Source organism: Carassius carassius, chromosome 38 (assembly GCF_963082965.1).
Source record: "Carassius carassius chromosome 38, fCarCar2.1, whole genome shotgun sequence".
Classification (NCBI taxonomy): Eukaryota; Metazoa; Chordata; class Actinopteri; order Cypriniformes; family Cyprinidae; genus Carassius; species Carassius carassius.
In genome coordinates, this window is record NC_081792.1 from 10,529,898 (window position 1) to 10,541,926 (window position 12,029).

The 12,029-nt window shown below is 38.3% G+C and overlaps 1 protein-coding gene across 2 annotated transcripts in view; it reads left to right on the forward strand.

Annotated features, from left to right (window-relative positions):
• Positions 1-12,029, forward strand: part of LOC132119284 (receptor-type tyrosine-protein phosphatase gamma-like) — a 295,833-nt gene that overhangs the window by 201,567 nt on the left and 82,237 nt on the right. For both annotated transcript variants that reach the window (XM_059529115.1, XM_059529114.1), the window contains exons 3-4: positions 2,299-2,481; positions 4,579-4,727. In XM_059529115.1, coding sequence (XP_059385098.1) covers positions 2,299-2,481; positions 4,579-4,727 — 332 coding nt within the window. The remainder of the gene's footprint in view (positions 1-2,298; positions 2,482-4,578; positions 4,728-12,029) is intronic.

Here is a 12,029-nt window from a genome sequence, read left to right on the forward strand (position 1 = left end):
TGAAGCAACAAGAATACTCTTTTTGTATGTAAATAAAACAAAAATATCCACTTTATTCAACAATTTGTCTCATCTGTGTCTCTTCACGTCAGTGTAGCGCCATTTTGAGGACCTCAGATGATGCTAACCCTGAAACAACATACAGAACTAACAAATATTGCTACAAGTGTGATTGCATCATATAATAATTGCTTTTAATAGTATTCATCTCATGGTTGACTATGTCTTGTATTAATTTGTCTGAAAAATTCCTTTCATATGCACATAAACAGTCAGTCACCACTTATAAGCTACTACTAGATCTTGTAGAAACCTAATTTTCTGTAAAGTTGCTTTGTAATGATTTGTATCGTAAAAAGCGCTATACAAATAAACTTGAATTGAATTGAATTTTGGAGAATATGAGTTGGAGGCAAAGCTTCATCCTTGAGGCGCGGCTGACACATAAGAGCGTCCAACTCATTTTCTGCATCCAACTCATATTCTCCAATATGGCGCTATGCTGATGTGGAGAGACACAGAGGAGATGAATTGTTGAATAAAGTCTTTATTTTTGTTTTATTTCCATACAAAAAGCATTCTCGTCACTTCATAACGTTATGATTTACCAACGATGGCAGATAGACTGTTATGCTTTTCATACTTTTCTGGACCTTGATAGTGTAACTTACCTGGCAGTCTATGGGACAGTCACAAGCCTCCCAGTTTTCTTCCAAAATATGTTAAATTGTGTTCTGAGGATGAACAAAGCTTTTACGGGTTTGGAACGACATTGGGATAAGTGATTAATGACAACATTTTTATTTTGGGGATGGAGTATCCCTTTAATGCGTAAACAAATGAAAAATGGATGTAACAGAAACAAAAAAGAAAACAAATAAAAAAAAGAAATAGTACGGATCTCTGTTTTTCTGCTCAGAGGCAGGGTTATGTACTCGGACCTCTGTTTTTCTCATCTGAGATGCGTATCCTGAGGTGTGGTTGGAATTAAGTTTACGTGTGCAGTTTTTCTAACCCTGTTATGGCTGCATTAAGGAGTGAGTAATCTCTTCACATGCAAGTCCTTGCTCTCTTTTATTACCCAGCAGTGCTGCCTAGATCTATAGCACTCTGCCGCTCCATATGAAACCCAGACCCATCCAATCAATATACCCCAAGGTTGCTGTGAGGGCAGAGGCTGAGGAGAATGAAGCCTAATTTGATGAAATACGCATTTCGGATCGCTCCGGATGCTTGCAGGCCTGGGGTAATCGTCGACAAATTCATCTTAAAGGCCGGTAGCTGAGAATGGCTTTCAATTAGGAATGGACCTTCTGTTTAGCTGTTTGTGGACCACTGCTCACCTCTCACCAAGTCTGAGAGAGAAGAAACACTCGCACGCACGCACAAACACACACTGGCACTACAGTGTCTCATCAGGATGTGGTTATTGCTCTGAAAGGTGCATTTATGATTTGGCAGGCTTTAACTGTTAGCAAAGCCAAAGCGGCGCTTCCAACCATACTAGAGAGTTTAATGGACTCTTAAAATATCCTTGTCTTGTTTGCTTGTCTTCTTTTTGTGTGCTCAAGTAGAATTGCCTGTGCTTACTTTTATTTTATGGTGTATGAGATGACAAGGGTCTCTCCAGTGTTGCTGCTGCCTTCTAAATCATTTGTAGAGGTTTGGTTTCTCATGATGGAAGTCCAGCCAGAAGATCATTGCAGTAGTCAAATGACAGAAATGACAAGTGCCTGGACAAGAGGCAGCAGGCTACATTAGGAAGGGCCTTATCGTCTTGATGTTGTGTAATGCAAACCTGCACAATTGAGTTTGTCTTGTGTGAGGCTCTGTACTTTTGCAGGTAATATTCACCTTCCCATTATTAGAAAGTAATCTGATAGTTTACTTTATACACATGAACTAAACTGTGTCTATCCCATCTATCCCACTACATTCATTCACATCATATTTAGGTCTCGAATGAAAAGAGACTTTTCATGCTGCCACTGGTAACTTCCAACTGTTTCTATATTTGCCTCTACTGAGTGCTTATAAACTTCTCAGCAGAATGTAAAATAACTAAATAAAAAATCGCGTCTGCTTTAGTCTGCAAAGGTCTTGGATTAAAGTGTGACTACTTTGTCAATTCATGAAGCTTTTCTGTTTTCATGAGACAGACAGACAGACAGGTGGTCGTCTCAGGACAGCTCTAACATGTTTTGACTGGCATTTATGAAGAATAAAGTGAGTCTGGGAGCAGTTTGGCTTCTGTTTGCAGTGTGATGATCCATTGATTGCTGTCTTTCTCTTCTGCAGGGACGTACGGACCAGATACAGGGTGGGCGGCTGCTTTTCCTGAGTGTCAGGAGAGAAACCAATCGCCGATCAATATAGCCGATCAAGACACAAAGGTCTCGATGGAGTACCAGGAACTCACGCTGGACGGATTTGATGCAGAGTCATCCAACAAGACGTCAATGAAGAATACAGGCAAAACGGGTAAATCCACACAGACTTTTGGGGATAGTAAAAAAAGAAAAATAGAAAATCTGTCCATCATGTCATCAAACATAAGGACATATAGAGCAGAATGACCAGGCCGTTACATAAAAGTGAACCCGGTTTAAAATGGGCCATAAAATTACCTGAAAAGTCCTCTAAAGCCAGGTAAAAGCATTGTTTGAAGAGCAGTATTTAAGACCCTATTTCTAATTTAAGTAATATATATATTTTTTATTAGTGACTGTAAATGGTGACCGAAAATTATTTGGAGAGAGAGGTAATAGATTTAGGATATGATGCAGACAGCACCAGACCATTGACCGCTATTAATTTTAGGCTACATTGAGTGGAAGTGTTCAACTCTCATACTTTCATGCTCTATCAAACTTTTATGATGTGATCTCGCCCCCTGAGCTTTTCACACCTAAATTCAGTTTTCATGCTACAGTCTTGCACCATTAAGCCATACTGCAACGGAGCATGTTTAGGAAGTAAACACAGACAGGAATTGCCCAGCGTTTCCCTCCTTAACCTAATCCGTACAGAGGAGGACAGATGTCCCACTGTTGTCCCATGAATAATGGAAAGCCGCTCTGCTATTTATATGACACATGAGTGTTTTATCAGCGAAATAATCACCTGGAACAGGGCAGCTCAATAAACCTACAGATTCGGCACCTCTGAATAATGCCTCAATCAATGTTTTAAATCATTTTCTCTATAGAAGACTGCAATGTCAAGTGACCCTTGACCTTCTCACCTTGAGCGAAACAGTCATTAGAGATGTCCGGAAAAGGAAAAACTGTGGATACGAAGAATACGCTGGAATACTAGCACACTTCCTCACTAGATATTGGGCAGAATATATTGTAACCATTACTATACTGAGCTGAATACACTGATATATTTAAACTAACTTAATTGCAGTGCTAAAAGTTTAAATATATCAAGATTGGTCATTTATTTAATTGAATAATATACCACATCAGGATCTTATCGAATTATAGTTCAAACCCAGTTTCTGTTACTTAAAAGTTTAAAGACAAGCTGCATTGTCATAATTACAACAGAAATACCAGAGAAAATATCTTCAAAATCCAAAGGTTTGAGAACAACTGGTGTACACTACATATCCATTTTTTTTTAACTCAGTATGAAACAGAATAAATAAATCATCCATTGTAAGCATAATAAATATGATGCATTTATAATAAAGTAAATAATAATAAATTAAAATGCTTATTCATCCAGTTTTTATTAAAAAGATGCCTTATCTTTAAGTCATCGAATTCATTCACTGAAAATGGAGTATCAAGTCAAGTACATTGTGTGATACAGTATTTCTCTCGGTGAGCTTGGTTCTATTCCCAGCATGCTGAAATCCCCTACTGTGCACAGTATGCATACTGTACATGGCAGAAAAAGATAAAGGAAAAAACTAGTAAAGTAAAAAAGAAAAAGCTTTTCCTCGTATAGAGGTGTTTTTTCGAGCGAGCGAATGTGTATTGTTGGACTGCCCAGTGCACAAGCTTCTCACAGACCTCTGCCAAATTAAACTTAAGAAATTCATGAGATCTTGGAACCTTGAAGAAACATTTGCATTGATCAAAGATTTGCTGGCAGGCAAGGCCTAGTTTTCACATGGTGCCGTTCCAAGGTCCTGCTGGCTTAGCCATCTAATTCCTGCCTGTTTGTTAAAGCTCATGAAGCTCAGAGCTGGAATAACTAATGAAATCGATTCTCCCTCTCGTGTCGGATAACGTCAAAAAATCTACAAAGGCCCAAAAAACTTACAGAGGAGTAGAGAGAAGTACAGAGAGCACTGTTGTTTTTTCTCAGCCTTGAGAGTGTGCATTTGTTACCTGGCCTTCTGAGGACGACAGCAACAGCAAAAAAAGAAGGTGTTTATAATATTCAACCCATGTCCCTTAAGGAAGCTAAATTAAAAATCATAAATATTAAAATGAAGTGTCCGCCGGTCTTTTTTCCTTTATTTTCAGTCAGAAATGCATCAGTCCTTGGAAGGCATTTGGTTAATTTACATGCCAAGAAAGTGGTTTTTATCTCACTGTTTCTCCCTATTTATCATCACAGTGGCAATTTTCTTGAAGGACGATTATTTCGTGAGAGGAGCCGGGCTACCGGGCCGCTTCAAAGCAGAGAAGGTGGAGTTCCACTGGGGCCAGAGCAACGGTTCCGATGGCTCGGAGCACAGCATCAATGGCAGGAGATTCCCTGTGGAGGTGAGCCTCAACTAATCTCTCTCTAACGTCTGTTCCACATCTGAACAACCCATCTCCACAAACTCCCAACTGTGGCCTATACTTGATTTATTTTGCAGGTGATGCTACTTTTTGAAATGACACCTTGTCTCAAGAATATTCAACATTTTAACAACGCTATACATTCCAAATGGCCCTAGATTTGGAATGTTTCAAGTGTATTTTGCCTTTGAAGTTGTGCACAATAAAATGCATAAGAGTGTACACAAAAAAAAAACAATAAGAAGAAGATTTTACGATGAAATCTTTTTACGATTTTACGATGATTCTTTAATAAGAATCTAATTTCACGATGCTAAAATATCATGTGGAGTAACCAACAAGTGAAAAACTTGAGTACATCCATAGTATATTTACATACATATATATATATATTTTTTTTTTTTTCTTTTTTTCTTTTTTTTGGAGTTCCACTACATGCCATTTTGCAATCTGAACTAAACTGGTAACTTTATGCTCTCAAAATAATTCAGAAATGGAAAAACATGGTCATCATAAGAGAGGTATATTAATCCATTGTACTTTTTGTGTATTTTTTATTTAATTAATAGAAAAGGGTCAATCACGTCATTGAGCACACAGAAGTCTAAAATGAGCTTTATCTGGATGTTGCAAGTCTTCACATAGAGGGAAGGCAGGAAAAAGAATCATGGTGCAGAGGAGGAATTGTTGGCCGTCTCTTATAGAAGCGTGTAAAGGGGCGTTCCTGTATTGATTGAAAAGGACATTATGTAAACGAGCTCTCTCTTAGATCTGATCACTGTCTGCTTGTGTCTCTCTTTGCAGTTCTAATTTATCATTATGGCCGCCTGGCACCTTTCATGGACACTTGAGACTGTTGTTCATAACCAAGCCTTAAATATGCAAGTGATCAGATTTTGGCATGTCTTTTAACATTAAGTGCGATGAATATTGTTAGGTTTGGTGGTCGTAGTTTTATTGCCGTCCTTACACCCAGCCTAATTTAGAGAGTAAAATATGTATTCGTTGGCCTGCATTAGCATCCCTCGTATTGGCAGTTTGATGTGGCTTGGTGTGATATGCCATCGCAGTACCAATTTTTTGAGTTAATGATTCCTTTTAGTAAATGAAAACTAAGCAGCATGACAAATGTAGTCCGACAGAAGGAATGGCTCTTATGAATCAGTTCTTTTTTTTTTAAATCATAAGCAGCATGACCACAAGTTCCAGAACAAATGACACTAATTAGCTATTCTCTTGTTTTTTTTAAGTGACTCAAAATGAAACAGCATGACCAGTGTAGTCCAATTGATTTCGGACTGAATGACCATTAGGAGCCAATTCTTGTTATTGAATCAAATCAATACAGCATGACCAGTGCAGTCCAACCAATTCCAGAACAAACAATGTAGTCCAACTAAATCCTGACTGACTGACGCATATGAGCCGGTTCTTATTATTGATTCAAATTCAGGCAGCGCAACCAGAGCAGTCCCAATAAATAACTCCAATTCTGTCAGTATACCAGTTAATTGAAGTGAATCAAAAGCATACAGCACAGCCTGTCTAATCCTACCAATTCCTGAACAACTGACCATTCCAAATGAGCCATTCCTTTTTTAGTGAATCAAACACATACTTTTACAGCTTGTATTGCACTTTTGGCTTAAGAGAATCAAATCAGAGTAGATACTGACAGTTTCATTGTAACTCATGTAATCAAAATTTAGAGTTGTAGCTATCCATTTTACAAGCATGTATAGTCTCAGCGAGTGTTTCCTTCAAGAAAGCAAGTGATCAGTTAATCAAGTAGCTTCAGAGGCAAATAGAGCGGACACTTTTTATTCAGCGCGACTTCTTGACTGTTTCACTAGAGCGATCTGTGTTTAGGTTTCTCTGATGTCTGACTGCAGTGTGTTTGACTTGTTTGGTCTGTCACATTTACCCCTGGTTTCACAGACAGGGCTTAAGACTAGTCCTAGACTAAAATGTAAGTCTGAGCTGTTTCCACTGCAATAAACTTGCACTGACTGATCTTAAAAATATATCAGTGCCTTTTTAGTTTTAAGATGCACATCGGTAATGTTTTTTTCTAAGCATGTTTATAAAAATTACTTAAATGTCCCAATTGATCTATGGTCTAATCCTGGCTTAGTCTAAGCCCTGTCTGTGAAACCGGGCCTTAGTGTCTTGTAGTCGATGTGAGTTGAGCCTGAAGCTCAGAGAATGTAGATGACGCTGCTCTTTTCACTCTGTTACACAATCCTAGCTGTACAAAGAAAAAGACAAAGAGACAGACGTGAGAAAGAAGAGTTTGGTACATCACAGAGGCAGCAGAAACATAGTTGACGAGAAGAGAGATGCTAGAGGTAAGGCTAGGAAAAAAAACGAATAACAAGATGAAAAAAAGGTCTATTATGAATACGTCTTCACCAGCCAAAACACTTGCTTGCAGTCAATACGCTCGTTAGTGAAACTAATTGAGTCAGAAAGCTAATTAAGGCTATCTGCAGTGGGGCTTGTAGTTTTCCTGGCATGACGTCACGTGTTTCGGCCTGTGCTCTCTTCATGAAAGCTCTCAGCCTCAGATCCTTCACACAACACTCATAGACAACAGTGTCACCTGTGGATTAAAATTATTTACAAAAATCTACGTTAACCAAAAGTGCTCCTTCCATTTCCTTACAAAGTGGTCATGCCATGATTTAGAGGCTGCAGACTGAGAGAAGAGGGCTCATTAAACTGAATTAATTACACTAATTAGAACCACTGAAGACTTATTGAAAGAGTAGGGATGGAGGGCTTTTTATTGTTGTTGTGGTTGCTATTGTGTGTCCATTGATCTTTGAGGCAGTTTTTTTTTTCAAACCAGAGATGTTTTAGACACGACTCTATAGATACTTAGTCTATTTGTGCTCAACTAAAAGGAAATAATTCCAAACTAAATCCAATGGAAATGACAATGTTAATGTATTTAATCTTGGATAGAACAGATCTGCTACTCTGCTGCTTCTGAATTGCTGCTGCTTTGGATTTTTGCTTTATTTGTAGATTATTGCGGCTGCTGCTACTGCAAGCAAGTACATGAACTTGCTACTGCCATTACATAAGACGATATGGAAACTCTGAAAGTGTGTGTAATACTGTGAATGCTAATCAGCCATTTAAATGCATTTAAACATGAACCAATCAGATTAGGACAAGTCATTTAACGCTAAAAATATCATATCAGCCTGCGCCATCTAGAGTTTCATGATAGAACTTGGTATTTAAATCATTACTATCATTTAGATAAATTAAAACTAATAAGAAAATGAATACTACATGGACATGATTAAAAAAAATGGGGGAACACAGTACAACATGTTTGCGGTTTAACTAAAATGACGGAGTTAATGAATCAGTGTTTTGAACAAATCATTCAACAATGATTCAGTGACCCCAGAGCTGCAAAAAAAATCAGTATTCAGAATTATATTTGAAGACTGTAACTGGTATATTAACTCCTGACATTTCACATATTTTTATTTCCTTGACCCCTTAGCATTCCTGTAAAATTTGCCAAAAACATGCAGTGTACCGCGTGCGGAATAGTGGTATGCTAACAGGTTAAAAGTTATTTAAAAACACTAGTATAATCACAATTTGTTATTTAAGTCCATTCAAAGCTTATAAATATTTCCTAATATTTATTAGGTACTGTAATAAATACCTATCATAGTATGTTTACACCTGGACGAAGTCACTGGTTTTCAAAATTTCACAGAAAATGCTAAAAGCTGCTTTTGTTTATTATTGATTGTTTGGATCAGTCAGTGTGAAGCCAGATGAATTTGGGATTGTTTATTTGCTGATTCGTTTTTTTCCATCTCTTTATCTTCACAATGTAATATTACAGCTCTGCTTAGATTATCAAACTGAGATTTTCAGGGAACCACAAATTGCCAAGTGCTCCCTCTTTACACACGGATTACTCCTCCACAAAGCATTACTGAGTCGCCACAGCCCTGCTAACCAAAGAAGTTGTATGTGTTTTTTTGTTTTGTTTTTCAAGTGTGGCAATTACTTTTGTTTTAGCTGGAGAGTTGACTGGAGACCTGAGGTAATTAAACGCTGCCCCCTGTGGAGGGCTGTTCGAGTCTGACCGACAGCACTGCTTCTTTTGACAGAGCACCCTGTGGCCCTTGACTTCATTCTGAGAGCTGCCAGATCACTGTCATTATCACTGGGGAGAGCGCTCTCCATCCTTCACTCGCACGTCAAGTGGACCTTCCAGATGTATGGTAATCCAGGGGCTTCACAGCGTCGACAAAAGGCCCTCCTCCAGAGTGTTTTGTGGAGCTTAAAAAACAAACTTGAGGGATTTAGGAAAGGAACACATTGTTCTTTACTCGGATTCCCATTCCTCTAGCCTATTTGGACAGAAGTACACTACTTTTTGGGAAATAATCTTTTTTTTTTTTTTTCTTTAACTTGGAGGGGGTGAAATCAGCCTCATAGTAATAAACAGGAAACCAACAGAATCAACAACATATGTACATCTCCTGAAGAAAATGTGTTGTTAGGGTGTTAGCTAGGGTGTTGCAAGGCGGCCGTTAGGGTGTTCTGGATGGTTGGTAGTTGTCACAGATCATTAATATGGAGTTTTATGGATTTCTTGGCATGTTCTTAGACTGATTTAGCACTTAGCTAATCATTATTAGCATGTAGCTATTCACTGCTAGCCTGTTTGCTAACATGACTCAAAAGAGCCAACTCCCATATCTATACGATGTGTTGATGCAGAAATATAGGTTTTGCTGAATGGTTGCTAGTGTACTCTGTTTGGTTGCTAAGGAGTGATAGGTTTATGACAAACAGGGAGGATGCACGCCAACCTTTGTGTGGAAGAAGAAGAAGCAGATTAATAAGTATGCAAGAGAACAATAGTGATGCTTTGCCTTTATAGGCAAGAAACACTAATTATGAAAACTCAACAATGGCGACAGTTCAGAATCTGCAAAGCAGTTCTAAAAGACAGTAGTGTCATTATACATCTCCAGTCCCTTCAGTGCTGGAACTAACTGGTCAAATAAAATTCATTTGCCAACAAGCTGCACGAATGTACCAGCAGTTAGCGGTAATCCTAATATGACTTGTGCCCATGTAATGGCCTCTCAGGAAATCCACGTGGGCTCATGAATATTAATTAGATGAATATTATGTCACCTAATCAATATTCATGAGTCAGGCTGATAGATTCTATAATATTCACTTCTCAGAACATTCCCATGCCTCTGATGATTTATGTGATCAGAAGAGTAGCAGAGTAGTAATGGCAGAGAGAGTGTGTGTGTGTGTGTGTGTGTGTGTGTGTGTGTGTGTGTGTGTGTGTGTGTGTGTGTGTGTTTCATACTACTCTTCTGATGTCAGTTTTAGAGTCAGTCCTGGTCATCATTTATTTTCATAGCATGGAAAAGAGCTGCTTGAACATTCTACAAAACATCTTGTTTTGTGTTCTATGGAACAAAGAAAGCCATATGGCTTTAGAATGACGTTACTGTGAGTTTTTTTACCTGGTATTCCCTACATTATGAGGACCAAATGTCCCCACTAGAATAATAATACCAGTAAATTTGTCCTTGTGGGGACAAAATTACTATAAAATGTATTTTATTTTATAGTATTTTTTGGTCCACATGAGGAAACAAGCTTATCAATAATACAAAATTAGGTTTTGTGTGAGGGGTGGGGGTAAGGGGATAGAAAATACACTTTGTAAAGTAAAAAAAATTATTTATCAAAGTAAATTTATGCCTATATAGTGAACCCCTAATGAGAGGAATACCAGTGTTTGTGTGTGTGTGTGTGTGTGTGTGTGTGTGTGTGTGTGTGTGTGTGTGTGTGTGTGTGTGTGTGTGTGTGTGTGTGCGATCAACATTGCAGTTAAACAAAGTTTGAAGTCTGTCCTAAGGCAGTATGAATAAATGGTGATTATATATAAATGCACATGCATTTAAAAGACATTTATACATTTGCAATGTTTCATGTAGTCATTATATATTTCTAATAGAAGTGTATACAGTAATGCACCTGTACTCATCAAGTTGTATTCATTAGGGATGGAGTTCTTGAGAACTTTTCTGAGTGGCTTTGTTTTATGTTGTTGTTAGGGATGGCTTGAGATGGTCAGCTAGACTTTCACCAATTGACTACTCAATTAATGAGCTTTATTTAGATTGTTGCTTTTCTTTATTATTTTAAGGTGGCTAGACAATGATTTAGAGGACTTTACAGAAAAAAAGAATTTGATGTACATTAATTTGCTTGTACATTGTCAACATGGCAAACTCTCAGAGAACTGCCACTGCAAAATCAAAAGCATTGATTGCTGACTAGTGATTCACAACACTGTATGTAGTTTTGCACATAACTAGTTAGTTGACTCCTAATCAAATGCACCTCATTCTCAGTTGCTCATTAATATGCTGAGATAGTTGTGTCAGATAAAGGAGACTAAAATGTGTACTTTTGTGGGACCTACAGAAGAAAAGTCGGAAGCACTGAAGTAGACTGTGATAAAGACAGAAATTCACCCTTCATGTCTTTCTATTCCTCCTGAAGTGGTTTGCACGCTCACACATGCTAAACAGCCTGTGGAGGCCAGAGAGAGCAAGAGGAAGTGAGGGAGAGAGAGTTGACAGGGTGTGTAAGAGATGAGATGTGACAGATGTCTATCAAATGACACTTCAACAGACACCGAAGGCAACAGAGCAAAGGAACGCAGGCTTGAGTTTGTCTTTGGGGAGTTACAGTCTAGCGTCTTCTAGTGGAGGTGCACATATTCATATTAATAAACCTCAGCACCAGCACATCAAACAGGAACACATTTTTAGGGGTCCAGTACTGAAGGGGTTTTGTTCATATTTTCTTATCATTGCGATTTTTCTTCCCTGAAAGTGTCTGGATGTCAGAAATCATAAAGTGAGAGATGGCAAATCTGGTGGAATGATCCCAAATCTCAAGCACTCAGGTAATCGAAATGACATCCGTCTGCTTTAAGACTTTCAGACCAAGAAGAAACATCTGCCAGCCAGTTGCATCAGCAGCCGACTGAACGAAGGCCCAAGTCGTAAGCGGTAATTCAACTAGTGCTAGCGTCCACTTACCTGACCTCCTCAAATTGGTTGTGACTACTGGATGAACGTTACATCACCTGATTAATAATTCATGAGCCAAGCTGATGAGGTTCATAATCTTCCCCCCACCTTCTACTTGTACATCTCTGATGACGTGTATTTTAATGCATCGCCAGATCTTTTA